This window comes from Xiphophorus couchianus, chromosome 10 (genome assembly GCF_001444195.1).
Source record: "Xiphophorus couchianus chromosome 10, X_couchianus-1.0, whole genome shotgun sequence".
Lineage (NCBI taxonomy): Eukaryota > Metazoa > Chordata > Actinopteri > Cyprinodontiformes > Poeciliidae > Xiphophorus > Xiphophorus couchianus.
Window position 1 is genome coordinate 11,806,820 of NC_040237.1, and position 23,265 is coordinate 11,830,084.

The 23,265-nt window shown below is 37.7% G+C and overlaps 4 protein-coding genes across 9 annotated transcripts; all 4 read left to right on the forward strand.

Annotated features, from left to right (window-relative positions):
* LOC114152001 (gastrula zinc finger protein XlCGF57.1-like) lies at nt 1-5,111 on the forward strand. 4 transcript variants are annotated; one of them, XM_028029601.1, is made up of 4 exons: nt 1-423; nt 505-736; nt 2,282-4,914; nt 5,039-5,111. In XM_028029601.1, exons 2-3 carry the CDS (start codon nt 622-624, stop codon nt 3,511-3,513), a joined length of 1,347 nt encoding a protein of 448 aa, XP_027885402.1. In that variant the 5' UTR covers nt 1-423; nt 505-621; the 3' UTR covers nt 3,514-4,914; nt 5,039-5,111. The 4 variants fall into 4 exon arrangements, with proteins under 4 accessions (XP_027885402.1, XP_027885403.1, XP_027885404.1 ...); XM_028029602.1 differs by having other exon boundaries at nt 527-736; XM_028029603.1 differs by having other exon boundaries at nt 578-736.
* Nucleotides 5,102-9,294, forward strand: LOC114151997 (gastrula zinc finger protein XlCGF57.1-like). Its single transcript, XM_028029598.1, has 2 exons — nt 5,102-5,251; nt 6,025-9,294. Exons 1-2 carry the CDS (start codon nt 5,134-5,136, stop codon nt 7,389-7,391), a joined length of 1,485 nt encoding a protein of 494 aa, XP_027885399.1. The 5' UTR covers nt 5,102-5,133; the 3' UTR covers nt 7,392-9,294.
* LOC114151993 (gastrula zinc finger protein XlCGF57.1-like) lies at nt 5,126-15,095 on the forward strand. 2 transcript variants are annotated; one of them, XM_028029593.1, is made up of 3 exons: nt 5,126-5,151; nt 10,646-10,745; nt 11,505-15,095. In XM_028029593.1, the coding sequence occupies exons 1-3, from the start codon at nt 5,134-5,136 to the stop codon at nt 12,989-12,991; spliced, it is 1,605 nt and encodes a 534-aa protein (XP_027885394.1). In that variant the 5' UTR covers nt 5,126-5,133; the 3' UTR covers nt 12,992-15,095. The 2 variants fall into 2 exon arrangements, with proteins under 2 accessions (XP_027885394.1, XP_027885395.1); XM_028029594.1 differs by lacking the exon at nt 5,126-5,151 and having other exon boundaries at nt 10,608-10,745.
* On the forward strand, nt 10,381-22,720 carry LOC114151987 (gastrula zinc finger protein XlCGF26.1-like). Of its 2 annotated transcripts, XM_028029578.1 has the most exons (4): nt 10,381-10,429; nt 10,574-10,640; nt 17,004-17,117; nt 19,206-22,720. In XM_028029578.1, exons 2-4 carry the CDS (start codon nt 10,637-10,639, stop codon nt 21,062-21,064), a joined length of 1,977 nt encoding a protein of 658 aa, XP_027885379.1. In that variant the 5' UTR covers nt 10,381-10,429; nt 10,574-10,636; the 3' UTR covers nt 21,065-22,720. The 2 variants fall into 2 exon arrangements, with proteins under 2 accessions (XP_027885379.1, XP_027885377.1); XM_028029576.1 differs by lacking the exons at nt 10,381-10,429; nt 10,574-10,640 and adding an exon at nt 16,302-16,778 and having other exon boundaries at nt 16,880-17,117.
* The last annotated feature ends 545 nt before the right edge of the window (nt 22,721-23,265 follow it).

Here is a 23,265-nt window from a genome sequence, read left to right on the forward strand (position 1 = left end):
TTGATTGGCCAACGAACAGGAAGTAACCGGATGTTAGCTTGACTAGCTTAGCCCTAACAGAAAACCGTTTTAAAGATGGTGTAAAATGAGTGTGTGACTGGTGTTTTCGATTAGGCACTTGATATTTTTCGTGAAAATGTCGCTGTTGTGCATTTCTTTTTCAGTTGCTGAGATTACCTCCGGCGGAGGTTTTCTGCACGGAATCCAATTAGCTTTGATTAGCAACAGGAATTGACTATTAGACTCTGTGGAGCTAAAGCAGAGACTTTCTGAGGTTGAAGCGTTTAAAAGTTCGTGGTTATTGCTACAGGACAAATCCACACTCTAAAGTTTTGCGAGGCTGTGAGTGGAACACCAGATCATGTGTGGACACTTCCAGACCGAGAGACTGGAGACAGAGTGGACCCAGAACATCTGCGCAAGGTATCCGACTCTCTGCTCTGCAGCATCGCTTTAGCTGTGCTACTGTTTACATCTTTTGTTAATACACTCTTATTTTATCAGATGCTGATTTGTGTCCATACGGCAGAGAAAAACAGAATATGCAGGTCACATGACTGAAACCTTGATCTTCTAGAACATGTGAAGGTTGAAGACAAGAGTCGTGAAAGCCGAGCAAGAATGTCTGCATTGATGAACGTTGAAGCAGGCAAACCCAGAGAGCTCAGTTTGGAGGCCTCAATACCTGAAGCATCCAATTCAGAACTGGAGCAGACTCAAGACAGCAAAGATGTCAGTAAGTGACACACAATGGTTTGTTTAGAATCAAATTAACTTTGCCCGGAGGATGTATAACCAGACTGTATTTATTAGGTAAACTCTTGCTGCAGGAGTGTTATTCTCTGAGGACACACATCTCTACCCAATGCAGCATCTAGAACATGATATGAAAACTGTGCAACAAGAACAAAGCTTAGTTGGAAATCCAACAAACCCTGAAATGGGTTAATAGTTTGGTGCTCTAATAATTGCTCTGTGTTGAACTGTTTTCTAATGTGTTACTGCTTGGCTTACCTACTGTTGGTATTGGGGTTTTAGTATATCGTGTTTGCCAGATTTTTTAGAAATAGTTTTGCAGATATATTTGCTCATCTTATTAGTTTTTGTTTTGATAATGAACGGTTTAAAAACAACTGAAAAAAATCTGTTACTTTTGTCTTCTTGTTGAGAGGAAGGTCAGAGTCCGAATCAGTGTTTGAAGCTTTATTGCAGAGTTGAACACTGCTACAGTGATGAAGAACAGGGTCTGTATGTTGCAACATGTAATGTGTATCATGACAAATCTACACTATAATATGATATTTATTATGGTTAAAAAATTAACCATGGACTGCCCCTAAAAAAATAAGCATGAATTATCTGAACACCTGGGCAGCAGCAAGCTAACCCACATCAACCATACATATCCAAGCTCCACTTTTTCTTCTCTCTCTGCTAACTATGAGTACACAACAGGATGCAGATCAGAGATTATTTTTGAGAAAGTGATTAATTCCTGTCACTCTTCACCCACTTCAGCAGAGTAGAATTTGACAGGTAGCTAAATAGAAAGAAAGCTTAACTGCAGTCAAGTTTCTGGGATATACCAAACTAAGATGGGTAATTACTAGAGCTGTGTGATATGAACAGAAAGAAAGTTGCTGCCCTGCCAATTGTGTATTATGCCCTGCCAAAAGCTGTGTATTATGAGATCTTTAATGTCAGTATCTGCAGCGGCAGTTTTCTGTCCCCTCTCTCTCTCTCTCTATATATATATATTTGCACAGACTTTCCTCAGGTAGATGATTTAACAATTTTTCTAGGTGAGACGAATTGTGCTACTAGTCTTAGATCATGAAAAACTAAAAATATTTTCACAACAGCAAAGCAAGAGCAGCAATGAGTTCATACAGTACAGAAGGAAGCTCAAAGTGGGTTAGTGTGTATTAGCAGAAGCTCCTCCAACATCTCTAAAAACTGATCTGTTCTGTTCAGTACCCAACACTCACAGTAGCATTGCTGCAAACTACAGTTGTCTCATCTCCACTTATCTGGAGCCTAAAAAGTCTTGTGAATGGAAGCACTGGAACAATATATTTAATGATGTTTATTCTTGATTATTTTGATATTTGACCAAATTTAATGTTTGTTGCTTGTTTGTTTATTTTATTATGTTTCTGTCATGTTAAGCACTTTAAAATGAACTTTTTCACCTTTCTTTTCAGAATTAAAAACATTTTTTTTACTCTTATAATTATTTGTAAACTAATATTGATGTTCATGTATTTTTTAATATTCCCAGGCCATCAGATGTTGGTGATTAAAGTGGTTCCCCATGACTGGAGCCCCAGCTTGGACCAGCAGGACCCAGAAACCCCCCACATAAAGGAGGAAGACGAGGAACAATGGATCAGTCAGGAGGAAGATCATCTCACTGCAAAGGGTGAAGATGAAGAGAAAACTCAGTTATCAAAGCCTCAACAGATCAAAACTGAAGACCACAGAGATACTGAAGATTCAACCAGCAACTCAGGTAAACAGATGGAAACAGAAACTGAAGAAGAGGACTGTGTCGGACCAGAACCAGACGGGAACACAAGTCCAACATGTTCTTTTCGACAAACTGAGGTGACAGTTAAGGGGAAAAGAAAAACATCTGATCTTTGTTCCAAATTCATGGCTCCTACCGGAGGAAGCCCATTTCATTGCAATTTTTGTGGTAAAAGATTCAAACGTAAGACTAATGTTAAATTACACATGATGATCCACACAGGCAATAAAGAGCATAGCTGTAATGTCTGTGGGAAAGGATTTAAAGAAAAACATTATCTTCAGACACACACGAGACTCCACACTGGAGAGAAACCTTTCGCCTGTGACCAATGTGATAAAAGGTTTCATGCAAAGACAAGTCTTAAAACTCACCTGAAGGTTCATTCAGGGGAAAAACCTTTTCCATGTGACATTTGTGGTACGAGATTTAAAATGAAGGGAACTCTTAAAAACCACATGATGATTCACACAGCAGAGAAACCATTTGTGTGTACCGTGTGCAGTAAAGGATTTTCACTTCAAGTTCACTTAAAGAGTCACATGTGTGTCCACACAGGAGAGAAGCTGTTCACTTGTAGTGTTTGTACTAAAGGATTTTCACAACAAATTCATCTTAAGATTCACATGCGCATTCATACCGGAGAAAAGCCGTTTACTTGTAGTGTTTGTTCCAAAGGATTTTCACAAAACGAGACCTTAAAGAGACACATGTGTGTTCACACAGGAGAAAAACCATTTATTTGTAGTGTTTGCAGTAAGGGATTTTCACAAAAAGAGACACTAAAGAGACACATGTGTGTTCACACTGGTGAAAAACCATTCATTTGTGGTCTTTGTTCTAAAGGATTTTCACAACAAATTCATCTGAAAAGTCACATGCGTGTACACACAGGAGAGAAACCATTTGTTTGTAGAGTTTGTGCTAAAGCATTTTCAAAACAAGAGTCTCTAAAGAGACACGTGTGCTCACACAGAAGATAAATTGTGGTAAAGGAACAGGTTTTCCCTGTCCTACAAATTTATGTAAAGGGAAAGTGAAAATAGTTGCCCTAATAGGAAGAGCTGTTAAGTACGGTTGATTTGATTTGTAGGGTTTTGCAAATCAATTCAAATGGCCTCATAGGCCATAGATTTAATCCATGAAAACTGCCAAAACATGCTCAAAGAATGTTTGACATGACATGTAAAAGTTAAGTTTTCATGGACCTGACAAGAAATGTTGTGCTATGTGATAATCTTATTTTTGCTCATTTACAAATCCACAAAGTTGGTGGACAGAGTATATGGCAGTATCTAAAATTTTAGATAATGTTTAGTTGTGCATTGTTTTACATATTTATTGTTATTTTTATGTATTATTATTATGTGTTTGACTTCACTCCAAATAATGCATCTTAATGTCTTTGTAAAGTTTGTAGAGTACTGTTGTTATGCTAAATGCTTCCACTCTCTCAAACTTGAATGGTGTTTTTAAAAGGATACAAGAAAGGTCCATTGCACAAAAGAAAAATAAATAAATGTTCAAGTTTTTTAGAAATAAACTTGAAAATTAAAGTTCATTTATTGTTCACATTTGTTTATCAGACAAATACTCCACACTCCTCCACTTACGTTTTGGTTATTGTTGTTTTGGAGATATGATAATTCAGTAAATAATTTAGTCTCACACTGATATAATGCAGAAATATTGAACACTTTCAAACTGAAGTTTGCAATCATCTATGACAATGCATGAAAAGACACAAATGAGGAAATAAAATAAGGATAACGGGACAATATCTACATTTATATGTAGTCCTGAGCTGTAATTATGTACTGTAAGAGTTCAAAATAGTAATCATAGTGACTGTGGAAGTAAATATTATAATATACGTCTGTTAAATGGTATTTATATAATATGCAGTTAGGTTCTTTTATTCTGAAAAACTAACGGATGAAAGTGAAAATCGTTTTCCAAAATAGGTGTTTTACTTGTCACTAATTGGCCAGGGAGGAGGAAGTAACCGGATGTAGCAATGCTAGCTGGATTAGCTAAATCTCAAAAGAAAAACATCTTAGATTTTGTGTAAAAAGAAAGTCTCTGGTTGATGTCACAGTCTAGTTTACAGTGCTCTTGTAAATATTGCGTCTTCGTGTTTGTTTTGAGCTACTGTGAGTATTTCTTGGCGAACTTTCCCGCACATAATATAAATAGCCTTCCTTAGCAAAGTGAATGGCCCGTTAGCCACCATAGGGCTAAACCAGCTAACAACAGGGACTTAATCGATGTTTTAAAATGTTTATGGTTTAACGCTGCAACACGAGTCCATACTACTGGGTTTGTGAGACTGTGCGGGGAGAACCACATCGTCTGTGGACAGTTCCTCCAACCTTATGGTCCAGGTGAGGACCGGGAGACTGAAGCAGAGTGAACCCAGACCTACTGACCAAGATATCAGACTTTTACATTTTCTGTTAACACACTTTATTTAATCAGAGGCTGATTTGTGTCTGGTTCCAGTTTCAGGCAGCAGAAAGACAGAATTTACTGGTTATAAGACCAGAACCTTGACCTACCAGAACATGTGAAGGCTGAAGACGAAAACCACAGGTGGTGCGAGGATGACTGAGATGATGAAGGTTGAAACACATGAACCTGGTGGGCTCTGCTTGGAGCCCCTCCTGCCTGCAGCAACCGTGTCAGAACTGGAGGAGGAAACACAAGACAGCAAAGATCTCAGTAAGTGACACACATTTTCTGAATTGGAGAAAATTAACAACCAGAAGTTATAAAAGAGTAAATAAACTGTGGAAACAATCAAAGTGATAAATATATGTAAGTATCACTTCTGTCATTGCAACAGAGGCAGAATTCAACTTGATTTGTTAAGCTGTTCATCAGTGGACCCCTCATATATCCAACTGCTGACATTTCTCCTAACCAGGACAGCTCCATTTTTGCTGTTCAGTTAAAAAACAGGTGGCTAGAATGTTGACCAGACCACAGGGGACAAAAAATACAACGCCATAAAATTACTGTAATACCCACAAGTTGAATGTGAAGTGCACGTCTTCATCTTTCAGAAACTTTGGAAATTTTCAGATTGCACAACTTTTGCAGGCTTATGATAATAAAAATTGGGTTTGTCCAAATGTGTCATGAGCGAAACATTCAGCTTGAACGGTTTAGTTGGATTTTTTTGTGGGCTCTAGTGTCCCTTATGTGACAGTGGGCTGACAGGAAACAGGGAAGGAGAGGGGGGAAGACATGCGGCAAATGTCGTCGGGTCTGGGAGTCGAACCCGCGACGGCCGCGTCGAGGACTGAAGGCCTCCAAATACGGGTCGCGCTAACCACTACGCCACCACGGCATGCCCAGTTTGATTTTATTTTTATTTTTTTTTGTAGATTGGAAGCTAGAAAAAGTCTGCAGACATTTTGGCTACGTAAATAATAACATTTTATTTTATTATGAGCATTCAACAATGTCTCCGTGCATTTTCTTGTCCCCAGTTCATCAGATTTTGGTGATTAAAAAGGTTCCCCAGGACTGGAGCTCCAATGTGGACAAGCAGGCCCCAGAGCACCCTCTTGTAAAGAAGGAAGAGGAGGAGCTGTGGATCAGACAGGAGGAAGAGCAGCTTACTGTGAAAACTGAAGATGAAGAGAAACCTCAGTTGTCAGAGCTTCATCAGATCAAAACTGAAGACAATGGAGATACAGAAGCTCCAAGCAGCAACTTAGTTAAACAGATGGAAACAGAACTTGAAGAAGATGACTGTAGGACTCCAGAACCAAACAGGGGCCCAGTTCCAGTATGTTTCTCTCAACAAAGTAAGATTGCTCAGATTGGAGTCCAAACAGGGCACAAACATTTCAGTTGCAATATTTGTGGCAAAAGTTTCAAAAATTACACGACTTTCAAAATGCACATGATGATTCACACTGGAATGAGGGAACATAGCTGTGATTTTTGTGGTAAAGGATTTGAAGAAAAGCGTGCTCTTCAGACACATATGAGACTCCACACTGGAGAGAGACCATATGCTTGTGAAGATTGTGGTAAAACGTTTCATGCAAAAGCTATTCTTAAGATGCACCTAAGAGTCCATTCAGGAGAAAAACCCTTTTCTTGCTATGTCTGTGGAACAAGATTTAAAACAAAAGGAACTCTAACAAGGCACGTGAGGATCCACACCACAGAGAAACCATTTGTATGTCATGTTTGTAGTAAAGCATTTTCCCTACAACATCATCTAAAGAGGCACATGAGTGTTCACACAGGAGAGAAGCAATTTATTTGCGGTGTTTGCAGTGAGGGATTTTCACAACAAACTCAATTAAAGAGACACATGCGTGTTCATGCACAGGAGAAGTCATTTATTTGTAGTGTTTGTAGTAAACGATTTTTTAAACAAGATACTCTGGAGAGACACATGCGTATTCACACAGGAGAAGACCCATTTATATGTCATGTTTGCAGTAAGGGATTTTCAAAACAAGAGACTCTGAGTGGACACATGCGTGTTCACACGGGAGAGAAAATGTTTATTTGTAGTGTGTGTGATAAAGGATTTACACGACAACAGAGTCTGAAAAACCACATGGAGGTTCACACTGCACTGTTTAGCTGTGGCGACTGTAGCAAACGTTTTGTGAAGGAAACACAGTTAATGCGGCATGTCAAACTCCACACAGTGGAGAGGCCATTTAGTTGTGAAGTCTGTAGGAGCAGATTTAATAAAAGGCTCCATCTTGAAAATCACATGCGAGTCCATTCGGGAGAGAAGCCGTTTGTTTGTAGTGTTTGCAGTAAAGCGTTTTCACGACATGGAAATTTGACGAGACACATGGCCGTTCATGAAGGCTGCAACTCTTGATATTGTCAGTTGGTTTGTCAAATTTTTTTCAATTATTAGGATTTTGTTTGTGATTTTCTGTGGAGCTCCATTAGTTTTTCATTCTGGATAAAGAATGAACACCAGAATAATAATGCCTCCATTATTATTTTGTCCACATTTACAGTTTTAAGCTCAAGAATTACTTAACTTAAAAATGATAATGCCTTCATTTTTATGGCATAATAATGAAGACGTTATTATTATTATTATTATATCATTTTAAACTTAAAAAAAGAGTTGGAAAACATGTATTTAAAAATATTTCTTTGTCTTTTTAGGGATGGTTCCATACTTAAAAATACTGTAGGCTTCATAAATAGTGAGCCAATAATGATATCAACTGATGACGCTACCTTATTATATTAATATACTGAAAGTCTTAAGAAATATTTTCTTCTTCAATCTCAAATCTATCAAACTTTATCCAAATGCAAATATCATACTTAATAAAAGAAGTTGCATACCTTACACAAAGTAATGAGATGAAAATACAGCAGTAACAAAAATTGTTTTCCCCCCATTATTTTTTGTAAGTTTGTCACACATGTTTTAGACCAGATAAATTTAAATAATGGACAAATTTATCTTATTTAGTCACAAAATGCTGTGTTTTAATGTAGGTGTTTGTTGTTTTTTTTTGTGAAAGGGAAAAAATCCAAACCTGAGTCACAACTTTGGAAAAATTAGTTCAATTTCTTTAGCCACACCTTCAATAGGACCTGCCTGTTGTGTGGAACAGATCTCAAAAGATCCTCAAAAGCCAGGAAAAGGAACATCATGCCAGAAATGTAATATGGTTTTGAAAATGTAATGGTCTGGAGCTTTTTTGCTCCTTCAGGACCTTGAAGACTTGCTGTGATAAATTGAACCATGAATTCTGTTGTCCACTAAAACATCCTGAAGGAAAATGTCTGGCCATCTGTGACCTCAAACCAAAGAGCACTTGAATTCTGCAGGGGAACAAAAATCCAAAGCACACCAGCAAGTCCCCCTCCAAAGAACAAAAATTAAAATTTTGGATTGGCCTAGTCAAAGTCCTGTCCTGGGTCTGACTGAAATGGTGTTTAATTACCATAAAAAGGAGGTTAATGCTTGAAAACTCTCGGGTGTGGCTAAATAAAAATTCTGCAGAGAGTGTGCCAAAGTTATGTTGGAGCTAGAATAAATTAATGTCATATTAGTAATTCTTGTAACAGGCCTTTAAATTATTAAACATAAAATGTAACATTCAAGAAAGTTTTGAGGGAAACAAGATGTAACCCAATAAAAAGTATGAGTGTTGGTATTAAGAGTTTCTTGCAAAATCTGGATTTGTAAAATCCTGAAATGCCTTTTTAAGGAAAGGTTTTGACAAAGAAAAAGGAAGAATAAACTCCAACTTGGCACTTTTCATCCACAAACTTTGCAGGTCACATTCCCTATCGTTCATTGGGTCTTGTTTAAACACTTTATGAAGCTATTACTGTATAAAGTAGAGAGGTACTGTACAGTCAGATTGGTGTGCAGATCACTGAATGTTGTGTGATTGGCATCAGAGAAGATAACTGAGCTTAAATTCTGATTTTATTGCGACTGTTGGCCGAATCTGCTCGGCCCCACTAGTGACCATTCCACATCATGGTGCTTAAATAAGAATAGTATTTATGGCTTACACAGCTCTTCTTTCTTTTACAAGATTCAATATAATATTTTTATTCTAATATTTTTGGGACACACCAGTTTGGTGAAAGTATTGAATGTAAAAAAAAAAATGTCTCAAGTTTGTTTCTGTAAATGAAAAGAATTATGAGAAATGTTGACTGAATTTTTGTCAGTTTGATACACGGTTACAAAACCTTTGTAAGTAGGAATAATCGGTTTGTTAAATAAACACTAAAATGTCTTTGTGCCTGAACTTTTTAGCCAATCTGTAATTATGTATTTTCCTCTCCCTGCAGCTCTTCTGTTTTAGCTTCTTCTGGCTACATCAGTTTAACACACCATGAGATTTCTTTTTCTTACTTAAAGTTTGATTCTCTCTTTTTTTTTTTTTCCTTTTTCCTTCTCTCTTGTAGGGTAGTGTTGGGGATGGTGCCTCTCTTCAGCAGTTATAGGGTAAGAGGAGGGATAAATCCTGGTCAGCAGTCCCTTAAATTAAATTACAAAGTCAAATTTCCTTTAACAATGTTTTCACCAGCGTTGCACTGAGAAGTAGCTCGTATAATAAGCTCAGCAGATGCCCAGTTCCACCAGGTGTTTGCTAATTGCTGCTGGCTAGTCTGAAGGAGCTGAGTGGGGGGACCACGGGGGAAGGGTTCTCTGTGAGACAGAAGGTCGGAAGAGGAACTACGCTTCGAGGGCAGCGCTAGGGCCATCCAGGCGTTTTGCACAGCTAAATGGTTGTCATAGGAGATTAAAGGATTACTCAAACATGTGTAAAAGAATCAAGGCAACATCCCAGGTGTGTTTTCGATAAATTAGAAATAATATTGTGCAAAGCTTAAAAAAAGTCTATTTTACACAATATTGCACCTTTAATTGTGAAAAGCTAATGATTGAAACAGGACGGGCTTTTTCGAGTCAGAGCTCTACTTGTCATTCATTGGTTATCTAAGAGGAAGTTACCCGGATGTAGCAATGTTAGCTTAAATGGTTTTGTTTTGAGAGAAAAACGTCAGGAATTGTGTGTATAAAAGGGGCGTAATTGGTGTCTGACTCTCTTCTTGACAGTCGTGCTGAGGATATTCCGCGTACATGTTTGCATGAAACCCTTCTGGTTATATCTGTCCGATGTTTGCGGTAAATAATGTCATTGTTTTCAATTAGCAAAATTGACTGTTAGCCACCGTGGAGCTAAAGCAGCTAACAACAGAGACTTAAATCAGTGTTTTAGAGGTCGAAGCAATCAAATGTTAATGGTTTGACGCCAGAAGGCAAACCTACACTCGGAGTTTGTGACATTGTGGGGAAGCCTTTATGTCCGGCTGAGGACAGAGACCGGGGGAAGTTACAGAGTGGGTCCAGAACTACTGACCAAGGTATCAGACTCTGCTCTGTTTACATTCGTTAACCCACTTTACTTGATCTTACTTGATCAGATGTTTTTTTGTGTCTTACTTCAGTTTTTAGAGAGCATTAAAACAGTTAATATAGCGTACATGACTGAAACCTTGATCTTCTAGAACATGTGAAGGTTGTAAACAAGGATTGTGAGAAGGAAAAGGAGACTTCAGAGAGGAGCGAGGATGATGAAGGTTGAAGCTGATGAACCTGGAGGGTTCAGCTTGGAGCCCTCCATGCCTGCAGCATCCACATCAGAACTGGGTCAGGAGACACAAGACAGCAAAGATCTCAGTAAGTGACACACATTTTTATATATGGATTGGAGTAAATAAACTCTTAATGGGAAGTTGCAAAATGACCGCCATTATATCTTTGGATTCTAAAAGTCCACTGGGTCCTGACCTGTATTTCTTTTAGATGACTTTTTAATCTATCCCTAAATTCTGGTGAGATTTCCTTCATCTGCAAATCTACCCAGCTGTTGCCCCTTTTTTAAAATGGTGATCATTGATAAGTAACAATTGGGCCACTTTTTCTCCCCCTTTACTTTTACAGAAAATATGACCTAATCTAGTTTCAGGAAAAAGCATAAAGTAATTACAGAAACCATAAAAGTAGAAAATGATTGAAAAAGTTTTTAGATGGTAACCACACTATGCAGCCTGTTTCTGGTTCTTTTAAAAACATATTTATTCACTTGATCACAACATTCTGACACAGGCTTGCTTGCATTGAACTTTCTTAACAAAAAGTAGGTTTGGTGTGGAAATTGTTTTGCAACAGATCTCCACTTCCACCAAATGCGACTTGGGTTGTACCTCAGGGATCATTCCTAATGCCTATTATGTACGTCATCTGCTGGAATTTAAAATTGATCAATATAATTGAAACAAAGTATTTTTAAACATGCTTGCCATTATCATATTGAACAGATTTTTTTTTTCTTAGAGTTGAAAAATGAAAGAGAATGGCTTTCATTTTTTAATGTTAATTTCGTAATCCTTAAATAATGTGCGTCAATAATGCTCCTGTGTGTTTTGTTGTTCCAAGTTCTTCAGATGTTCGAAATTAAAGTGCTTCCCCTTGACTGGAACCCTAGTTTGGATCAGCAGGACCCAGATCCCCACATAAAGGAAGAGGAGGAGGAACTGTGGATCAGTCAGGAGGCAGAGCAGCTTACTGTGAAGAAAGAAAATGAAGAGAAACCTCAGTTATCAGAGGTACGGGTGATCAAAATTGATGACCACAGAAAGATAGAACCACCAATCAGCAGTTTGGCTAACCACATGACACAAACTGATAGACAGGACTGTGGAATATCAGAACCGGACAGAAACCCTGGTCCAGTGTGTTCTTTTCAACAAAGTAAAATGAAAGTTCACAAAAATGGTAAAAGATCCAAATTGTGTTCCACAAACTCAGCTAAAGTGGGAGTCGATGCAGGAGAGAGGCCGTTTGATTGCAATGTTTGCGGCAAAAGGTTCAAACGCAAGTCTCATGTTAAATTACATATGATGACACATACTGCAAATAGAGAACATAACTGTGATATTTGTAGTAAAGGATTTAGAGAGAAGAGTTCTCTTCAGACACATATGAGACGTCACACTGGAGAGAGACCGTTCGCCTGTGACCATTGTGGCAAAAGATTTCATGCAAAGAAGTTTCTTACTACTCACATGAAGGTCCATTCAGGAGAAAAACCCTTTCCCTGTGATGTTTGTGGTGCAAGATTTAGGGTAAAGGAAAGTCTTAAAAATCACATGTGGATCCACACCACAGAGAAACCATTCGTTTGTAATATTTGCAGTAAAGGGTTTTCACAAAAAGAGAGTCTAAAAAGCCATTTGCGTGTTCACACAGGAGAAAAACCATTCATTTGTTCTCTTTGTAGTAAAGGGTTTTCACGACAACAAAGTCTAAAGAGTCACATGCATGTTCACACACGAGAGAAACCTTTTGTTTGCAGTGTTTGCAGTAAGGGATTTTCACAAAAGGAAAGCCTAAAAACTCATATGCGTGTTCACACAGGTGAAAAACCATTTATTTGTAGTATCTGCAGTCAAGGGTTTTCACTAAAAGAGAGCCTAAAAACTCACATGCGTGTTCACACAGGTGAGAAACCGTTTACTTGTGATGTCTGCAGTAAAGGATTTTCACTAAAAGAGAGTCTAAAGAGTCACATGCGTGTTCACACAGGGGAAAAACCTTTTACCTGTACTGTTTGTAGTAAGGGGTTTTCACATTCTGGGGGTCTGAAAACACACATGGCTGTTCACACCGCACAATTTAGCTGTAGTGAGTGTGGCAAATGTTTTGTAAAGGAGATACAGATGGAACGACACATGAGGCTGCACTCTGAGGAGAGGCCATATGGTTGTGACATCTGTAAAAACAGATTTAAACACAAGTGTCATCTTGAAAGTCACATGAAACTCCATTCAGGGGAGAAACCGTCTGTGTATAGTGTTTCCTGTCAAGCATTTTCTCAAGATGTTCTCCAGAAATGCATAAATGTTACTGAGGGCTGCAAATAATGATTATGACGATAGTCAACTATGGTGGTCAATATCATGACTTTTTTTTTTTACTTTTAAGATCAAGATTTTATTTTTGATTTGTTCACATTAAAGGATTAAAGAATACAAAATCTACTTAGCACTTCTAACCCTATTTTAATTAGATTGTGGCAACCTCAATAGATATTTAAGCAGTATGAAAATGTTATATTATGCTTATTGTCCCAAATTAATCTCAGAATCCAGTTTAACTTCAGCATCAAAGTTATTATTAGTATCACTTGTAGTAGTTTTAAGATTTTCCATGACATTCTCACCAACACAATTATAATGCCTTCTGTATTGAATGATGTTGGGGATAAATTACAGCCTGAAACATGGACACACATTTCGCCCAGCAATCAAACTGTTGATTTTTTTTATGAGCAGAAAGGCTACTGTTTGTAGTTTAAATTAGCTTCATACTATTCCAAGTTCAGGGCATTTTAGGCCTGGACAGCTTCTTATTGCGAAGGTTTGCTGTGTCGACAACATGACTAGAGACATAAACCCACATGTTGTTGCTTTAACGGACCTGTGGTCAGTGATATTTCTATCAGTTGCTTTTTATGGGCTCCTCTTCTGTTCTCAGTTGTGATAAACATTTTTACTTCATTCTCTCTACTGTCTACTATTGTGAGTGTCACCCATGTTTTCACTTGGGTGTACTGCCACTCCAGAGCTTTGTTCATTCTGCCAACATTACATTTTTAAATGTCGCCTTCTTTCGCTATACAGTGTTGCAAATAGAGGTAATACGAGATAAAAATGTATAATTTCTATATTTTATGTTTCTTTTCTTTTTTTATTCATTGAAAATATCTAACAAATATATCACATACTAAGGTTAACAGCCAAAGTGGATATTTTTAGTAGAATGTAAAGTATTTTTTAAGTCTTAATTCAGTTTATGCATGTTGCATTGTGGCTAGTTTACTGAAACATATAGACTATCTTGCACGTTGCATTCTGGTTTATCTTTAAAATAGACCTGACTGTAACCATATACAGTATTTCCCAGATGTCATATATAGAAATGGTAAACAAATAACTAAATCTAGAAAAGAATTACCTCCAGAATTAAACATCTGCAGATTTTAAGATGGTGACAGTAATTTCATTGCATGCCCACATGTAATGTCTGTAAGAAGGTGAAGTTTTGATGTGAAGAGTTGAACTGTTTCTGGAAGTCAAATGGGTAATTATAGCTGCCTTATTTCTGTCTTTAGTACGATGATTGTGCCATGTATTTTCTTGCTTATTTTAGAGGTGGGAATTTACAGAGTTGACAATTTATATTCCATTTACTAAAAAAAGCAAACTTATTAGGAATCATCAGTTGGCAACAAATTAATCCAGGATTGAGGCTTCTGTTTATGAGCAGAGAGAATCCTGTGGTTTATTGTTTTAAAAAAAGCCCAGTGCATTTTAAGGCTCTTATTGTGAAAATTTAAAGAAGGTTTTGGTACCTAGTACTTGGAACCTGATCAGGCAATCATCAGTGAGCTCGGTAGAGTTTGCACATCATTTCAAAGAGTGCATCAGTCTGATCATGCTGACTCTGAAGGGATGCACCGTCAGAGCACTTTAGGTAAAAACCCTCAGTTTTACTGTGTAAAAGGTTTTACACTTGGAAAGTAATAGCATAAATATTTAATTGTAAATATTTGTCTCTCAGTTTCTGTTGGAGGTTTATCAAACGAGAGCATTATTTGTCATTCACAGTTCAGTGATGAGGAAATTAAACTGCCAAATGAAACTTTTTGGAGCATTTGAAGCTACTATCAAAAAGTAGTGGGCCTGTTTATATGAAGCATTTCTACACAGTTATCACTAAGGGCATATGGAGGCCAAAAGTAAGAGCTAAGTTGTACAATTTTAAGTAAAAATGAACTGCTTCATTATGATTGCAAACACTTAAGAGTTTAATTGACAACTGCAAATTAATTACGATGTGGTAAATGTGTTTCATATAAGGCAGTCAATGTGCTGCTTTGTAGATGTATTTATTATGAAAGCAAATTGTCATTTGTCTTTGTATAATGAACAGTTTTGATGAATAAACATTCTTTGCTAGAACATCTGCCATGGTTTTTTTATTTTGTTTTTGTGATTGTTGATTTTTATGCACATATATATATCTCGCAACATCTATTTTTGTGTTTGAGACCCTACTATACAATTACGATTTGTGTTGCAGAAAATATTTACTCTACCAATTAATAGATGAGACATTAAAATATTTTTCATCAGATTTTGAAGACACTAGTGTAGTGTCTAATATCACATTTTGTCTCCTCTGATCTTGAGGCCTCTATGTGACCTTAGAGTGACCCAGAAGGAGAGGTATGGACGCTTAAGTGCTTACAGACAGTTGGCTACAGTTTGCCATATATGGAAATAAGATGCCTGCAGAATAAAACTGCTGAGCACGGCTGTATGTTTAAAGTAACGAAGCCATAAATGTGAAGCCTGCCCTCCCATAAAGACAAACTGTGTTTTTTGCTTTTTGGAAAACTATTTGTCTTTGATTTCCTCTAGAAATCTTGTCTGTAAAATTGGCTTGTTTGTAATAAAATCCTCATATTATTCCGATCGGTGTGACTAATAGAATTTTGTTTTCCTGGATTAAAGGACTAATGTCCCTGCAAGATCTTGAGAAAGCCACCCATGCGTTTATCTTTAGTCGAATTGATTACTGCAGCAGCGTCCTCACAGGTCTGCCTAAAAAATCAATCAGACAGCAGCAGCTGATCCAGAATGCAGCTGTTCTTGTTCTCACTAGAGCCAGGAAAATAGAGCACATCACCCCAGATGTAAAGTCCTACACTTGCTGCCTATAGCTAGGAGAAATTACGGAATGGCTTAGCACCAAAATACATTGAAGATATTTTGTCATATAAACCTCAGGTCTTCTCTTTCTAGTCTACTTTGCATCCCCAGAATCAGAACCTAATGTGGAGAAGCCCTTTTATATTATTTTCCACTAATCTGGAACAAACTTCCAGAAACCTGCAAAAATGCTTAGACAAAATTCCTTTAAATCAAGATTCTCTGCTTTGCTTAGATTTTCCTTTAATCAGTATCAACTGGAACATGTACTCTGTACTTTGAATTGCCTTGTTGTTGAAACGTGTTATACACATGAACTTATCTTGTCTTCACTGAAACATCTCTCAGAGACATATGAAACATATCCAACTTCAATACACTAGCATAAAAGAGCTAGCAGCTACAGACGGATATATTCCAACAATCCCTGGTTTCCATACAAAACTGTGATGCGGTTCTATTTTTCACACATGCGCAGAAGAGCCTCGCACTCAGCCGGACTGTCGCTAGTGACCGGGAGTGTTACAACGTTAGCTTGACTGCTAAATTCAGGCTTTACAAACCCCTTGCCGTTCGTGTTAGATAAAAGTTGTACTCCCCTCTTGACTGTCTTCGTGAGGACATGTTTCTTCGAGAGGTTTGTTTTGTGCGGCTCGTATGATTTAATCCTGAAACTTGCAGCATAGAATGTAAATTGCATTTATCGGCAGTGAACGGACAGTTAGCCATCGTGGAGCTGAAGCAGCTAGCGAAAGAGACTTAGTTTGTGGTTCTGACGTTTAAACCTTTGATTTAGTGGTTTAGTGTTACAGGACGTGTCCACTCTCCACGTTTTGAGACCGTACCTCCTGTGGACACCTCCCCTAACCTTGTTGTCCACTTGAGGACAGAGAGATTGGAGACGGTTACAGTGAACCCAAAACCACTGACCAAGGTATCAGACTGTCTGGTCTGTAGCATCCCTTGTGCTCTGCTGCCGTTTGCATTTTCCTCTAATACACTATTTATCAGATGCTGATTTGTGTCCGACTCCAGTTTCATGCAGCAGAAAGAAGGAAGATCCAGGTTATCTGCCTGAAACCTTAACCCACTAGGACATGTGAAGGTTGAAAAGAAGGATTGTGAACAGGAGAATCCCAAGTGGAGTGACTGAGGATGGCTGAGATGATGAAGGTTGAAGCAGATGAACCTGGAGGGATCAGCTCGGAGCCCCCCGTACCTGCAGGCTCGATATCAGAACTAGAGGAGGAAGCACAAGACAGCAAAGATATCAGTAAGTGACACACATTTGTTTGACTGGTTTGTAGTAAATCAACAATTATTCGGTTCTAAGAGCAGAATATTTAAAAGTCTTGTGATTTGTGAAGGTTAAATAAAAGTCAATAATAGGCCTTTTTTCCCCCGCAAATCAAAAAAAAGGTTTCACAAATCACAATCTTTAGTTTTCCCAACTGAACCAACCGCTAGCTTCTAGAGAAGACTGCTGATCATTTGTATATGTGAATCAGTGAACTAAATGCACAACCTAGTTACCAGTAACCGAACAGGAGTAGATGAACATCAGAATAAAGTTAGAAGGTGACTGTCTTTGTTATGCCTGGAATATAAGTAATTTGTGTATATCCATACAACCAGCACTTCATTGCTGCTTGTTTTGATCTGGAGAAATTGCAACTGAAGTTCTTTGTCAACATTTGTAATAAATTACATTTGAGTTCAGTGTAGAACATTTGTGTTTCTTTTTAAATAGTTTTGTAATCCGGTTGTAGCCAGTCATGCTTGTATGTGGCTGGTTTCAAGCCATGTACAATTAGCGATGGTTACAAATAACTTCCGAGCCCAAGAGAGAAGACACCCGGTGAGGTTGTTCTTTAAGAGAAAAAATCATTGCTCACCAGTGACCTGAAGGAATTGCTTAACAGGAAAGGAGAGTATTCAGAGAGAGAGGCCGGGAATTATTGAGTAGTGTTGAAATTTGTGACAAAGCCAATGAGCCGAGGACACTTTAATAGATTCAGTTCAGTGTCAGACCCGGTCTGTGGGAGAACTGGGTGTGGGTTCTTATATTCAACTAAATATCATGATAAACTCGAGTCATCTATTGGATTTGATTTTATTGAGAACCCAGATTCATTTGATCAACAAAATGAATAGCGTCTATAATACAATTTCACAAGCTGTGACTGTGAGAATTGGTCATAATTTAAAAACGATTGGACTTGTAAAGCAAGCCTGATTGAGCAGCTTGCCAATACTATAGTTGTGCTCTCAGGGGACTACTTTATGCTCTGGAGCCAATGATCACATGGGTCAACTGGATTGCTATCATTTGCTAGAATGGCCTCCCTTATCTTTAACTGTGGCAGAGATAAAGACAATATTTTCAATATTTTCTAGCACTGGAAGGTCGATATGTTTACTTGCTACCAAACCACCTTAGTCCAAAGGTTGATTATATGCCACGTGATGATATCTTCAGAACTGCAGCCTTATCACTTGGACAGCTGGACACTTCTGGTTCAGTTCACCTTTGTTCCAAGTTACTTGATTTGTGGCTGATTGCTCTCACTGCGGTTTGATTTAGCCACATGGACTCAGAAATGGTAACTAGCTAAAAGACTAAATTATTGCATTTCAAACTTAGTCTATATGGACCCAAGTGCTTTTATTCCTAGCCACCAAAGTTTTCTTAAAACTGCGGCATGAAACTTTTATGAACAACATGTTTTTTTATGTGTTTGTTAAAGCTATCACTGCCCCCTCACAGTATAACATGAAGACAGATAATCTGTGAAAGAAAATTGAGCTCCCCTGCCTTCTTCTTGTGGTCCTATTGCTGCCAAAATGCACCACTCCCAGTCAGAAATAACCTATCAGAGCCAGGAGGAGGATCTGAGCGCTGTCAATCACACTTGTGTACACGCTGCACATCCTTCCCCCTTACTCTTTGGTGTGCTACATCTAGTTCCCCACACCGAAGCCTGCAATGAATCCTCAGGCTTGTTAGTATGGCCACCGATGGCCATACTAACCTCCCAACATCTGACAGACTGCTCCCAGTCTAGCAGATGTTGGTGACCACCTTTTCCGGCACTTGGTGCACTATATAAAAGCGCCAGGAGTCTGTGTACTGGTTAAGATTGACAAAGAAAAGCTTTTGGTCATATAGCGTCACAATAGGCAGCCTGATTTGGTGGACACTTGAGATACAAAGAAACATATCTGCAATTATAAATATTATAGAGTTCTAATAATTTCTCAAATTTCAGAAAAAAATGCACACTTTTAAATACGTAAAATAAGATTTCTAAAAGTAATTGTAAGCATAAAATAATGTCTGTGTGTGTTTCACTGTTCCCAGTCTATCAGATGTTGGTGATTAAAGAAGAGGTTCCCTATGACTGGGGCTCCAGTTTGGACCAGCAGGATCCAAACTCTAACGAGGAGGCGGCAATTTGGCTCTGTCAGGATGGAGAGGTGCTTACTGTGAAAATTGAAGATGAAGAGAAGCCTGAGCTATCAGAACTTTGTCCATTTAAAACCAATGACAACAGAGATGCTCAATCTCAGAATAGTAGTTTATCTAAACAGATGGAAACATACCCAGATGGAGGGGACTGTGGAGGACCAGAACCAGACAGAAATGTAGATCCATTGTGTTTCTCTACGCAAGACCAAGTAAAAGTTTGCAAACGAGGTAAAAGCTCTGAACTTTCTCTGAAACTTATGAGTCAGAGTGGAGTTCATGCCAGAAAGAAAAAATTTGATTGCAATTTTTGTGGTAAAATATTTAAACATAGGACTTCTGTTAAATTACACATGATGATTCACAGTGGAAAATTAGAACATAGCTGTTATCTTTGTGGAAAAGGATTTAGAGAGAAGAGTTCTCTTAAAACTCATATGATGCTCCATACTGGGGAGAAACCATTTGCATGTGATGTTTGCTGTAAAAAATTTCCTACAAAGGCAAATCTGAAAACTCACATGAACGTCCATTCGGGAGAAAAACCTTTTTCATGTGATATTTGTGGTGCAATATTTAAGGTAAAGGAAAGTCTTATTAACCACATGTGGATTCACACCACAGGAAAACCATTTGTTTGTAGTGTTTGTAGTAAGGGATTTTCACGCCAAGGAATCCTAAACAGACACATGCGCATTCACACAGTAGATAAACAGTTCATTTGTGGTGTTTGTAGTAAAGGATTTTCCCGGCAAGGGAATCTAAAGAGTCACATGAATGTTCACACAAGTGAGAAATCGTTTATTTGCAGTGTGTGCAGTAAAGGATTTTCTGAACATAGGAGCTTAAAAACTCACATGCGTGTTCACACAGGGGAGAAACCATTTATATGTGGTGTTTGCAATAAAGGATTTTCCCAACAAGGGAATCTAAAAATTCACATGCGTGTTCACACAAGTGAGAAACCTTTTACATGTAGTGTTTGCAGTCAAGAATTTTCTTTAAAAGTTAGTCTAAAAGCTCACATGTGTGTTCACACAAAAGAGAAACCATTTATTTGTAGTATTTGTAGCAAAATATTTTCATGGAAACAGAGCCTAAAAAATCACATGCGTGTTCATACAGGTGAGAAACCGTTTATTTGTAGTGTTTGTAGTAAAGGATTTTCACAGAAGGAGACTCTAAAAAGTCACATGCGTGTTCACACAGGTGAGAAACCGTTTTTTTGTGATGTTTGTAGTAAAGGATTTTCTCTAAAAGCGATCCTAAAAACTCATATGCGTATTCACACAGGCGAGAAACCGTTTACCTGTAGTGTTTGCAGCAAAGAATTTTCACAGAAAGAGACCCTAAAAAGTCACATGCGTGTTCACACAGGTGAGAAACCGTTTGTTTGTGACATTTGCAGTAAAGCATTTTCTCTAAAAGGGAATTTAAAAAGTCACATGCGTGTTCACACTGGCGAGAAACCGTTTACTTGTGAAGTTTGTTTTACAGGATTCTTACAATCCAGAACTCTGAAAACACACATGGCTGTTCACACTGCACAATTTAGCTGTAGTGAGTGTGGCAAAAATTTTGTAAAGGAAATACAGCTGGAGCGACACATCCGACTCCACTCTGAGGAGAGGCCATTTGGTTGTGATGTCTGTAAAAACAGATTTAATCACAAGCACTGTCTTGAAAGACACATGAAACTCCATTTAGGAGAGAAACCGTCCATGTGCGGTGTTTCCTGTCAAGCATTTTCATAGCATGGAGTTCTGCAGAAACACATCAATATTCACGAGGGCTGAAACTAACAATTATGACAACAGTCAACTAATTTTTTGACTGCTCAATGATAATTTCAATCTGTAGCTTACTGTTTTGTAATCCACAATGGTAAACATTTTGTTCCACATTCTCCCTTGTCTGTACAGCTGTGAATTTCATCTCAATGGCAATGCGCTTTCACAAAAATTGTGATTGGTGAACTTCAACATGTTTTTTCTTAGATCTCTTGTTCCTGTTGAACATCTGAAACACTGGAGATGACTCAGTCCTGAACTTTTTTTCTTTGATTACAAATTAAGGTTTCCAGTGTAATCTGTAATTTTTCACTCCTTCACTTAAAGAAGATGCAAGGAAGTAAATTTTAATGCTTTGTGGCATATGAAAGTATTATATTAGCTCAACCATGAAAACTACAAAATAAAAAATCCTAAATAAACAGGTTCTCAGGTACTTAGGACGGGAACTGATCGTTGAATCATTCAAAAAGAAGGGAATGGATCATCTTGATTTGTTGACTTATCTGTGAAAATTCATTTTTTACATTTTTAAATAAAAAAATTTATGATTTTCCTTAAATAAAATATGACAATTTCTTACCAGCCTCCGATTTAACAAAATCAATTTGGAAGGAGTACATTCTCTTTACCAGGAACTCATACTTTGTAGAAGAAAACATAAATTGACTTCTAAGAATCAAAATATCGACAATATTGGGAATTGAATTGAACTGAATTTATATTGGTCCTAGGGACTAATAGGATATATATCTCATTAGCAATCTTGCAAACATATTTTAATGATAAAAAACAACCTTAAATCTACCTTAAAGTAAATTTCCAAAGGTTTCTGACTGTGGAGTAGTCCTAACTCGAGACTAGGGTTATCTTTAGATAGTAGATTTATTTTTAAAAGCTTAATTTTGTAAATAGCAAAGATTTACACTTAAATGGACATGCCACATAATTTTATCTGTCAACATGTGTTCACATGTTTCATGTGAGGATACAAATGACTACAAAGAAACAGAACCTAGGAAACTATTAACCAGTTATCAACTAACTTTGGGTACTTCTGAGCTATCAGACTTTGCTTTGTTTGCTCTGTTAATGCCTTTTCTGTTTTTAATTCATGTGGTGTTGAATACACTTTGAGGAAAAAGTTGGATTATTATTAGTTGAGACATGGCAAAAGGACAGAATTTTGTATTTTAATAAAACGTGTCCTCCAAAGTTCTGTTTTTACCACACCTTGCCATAGAGTCTCTTTAACCCAAATAAAACTGTACTTTGTTTAATGGCTCATTACTTTTAAAATTTAGCTCCATAAAGGAGATTTGCATAATTCATTTTAGAATTTGACCTTCTGGTCCAGATGGTTAATTTTGCTGAATTTAAAGACTTCAGTTAATTGGTATATCTCGCATATGTCTCTTGCTGTAAAGTTGCCTCAGATTTGTATTGTCTAACATTAAAGCTCAAGGTCTTGGTAGCATATTCCTTGGACAAAAGCCTTATGTTGAGTGACCAAAAGACAAGGTATTATGGAGTCTGTGGTTCACATAAATGGAGAAGCATGTTGATATAAGTTTACTCCTGTTAAGGGCTTTTTTTAAATAAAATACTTTATTCAGATAAGTCTGTTTTGAAGTCTTTACTTTGGTGAACCTGGTCCAGTTCTCAAACACCTCCGCAACTTTTAGATGCATTCTTCTCACTAGGAGTGTGAACAACTTCATTTTTTTCCCTTTTTTTTAAAGTTGAGTCTAGCATGTGTTTTTAACAGAGCTACGAAATTAATGGAGAGAATATAGGGTTTAAAATGAATATATTAGCGTCCCGATCCACACTCCATTCCAGGAGGTGGCGGTAATATGCCGAAAAATTGCCTGTCAGCTGCAATTAAACAAGAAGGCGCCACGGCTATGGTTGATTCAGACAAATAGTGTTGAGTGGTAAAGCTTTTATATTTGTACTTTTACTAGTCAGATAGTGAACAGACATACTATGGTGACAGAACATTGCTACTTTGGGGTCTGCCGGAGTGACTCTCGATATGGTCACCGTGACCACATGAAGGGAGTTTTTTCATTCCTTGTCCTAAACACCGAAAGAATGCGGAGAAGTGCCAGTGTTGGATAAAAGCTTGAAACCGAAAAGGTTTCACTGTGGAAAATGTAACC

Coding starts and splice junctions, on each gene's coding strand:
- LOC114151997 (XM_028029598.1), top strand. CDS start 5,134: ATGACTGAGATGATGAAGGTTGAAACACATGAACCTGGTGGGCTCTGC. Junction 5,252..6,024: donor ACAAGACAGCAAAGATCTCA/GTAAGTGACACA, acceptor TCTTGTCCCCAG/TTCATCAGATTTTGGTGATT.
- LOC114151987 (XM_028029578.1), top strand. Junction 17,118..19,205: donor ACAAGACAGCAAAGATATCA/GTAAGTGACACA, acceptor CACTGTTCCCAG/TCTATCAGATGTTGGTGATT.
- LOC114151993 (XM_028029593.1), top strand. Junction 10,746..11,504: donor ACAAGACAGCAAAGATCTCA/GTAAGTGACACA, acceptor TGTTGTTCCAAG/TTCTTCAGATGTTCGAAATT.
- LOC114152001 (XM_028029601.1), top strand. CDS start 622: ATGTCTGCATTGATGAACGTTGAAGCAGGCAAACCCAGAGAGCTCAGT. Junction 737..2,281: donor TCAAGACAGCAAAGATGTCA/GTAAGTGACACA, acceptor TAATATTCCCAG/GCCATCAGATGTTGGTGATT.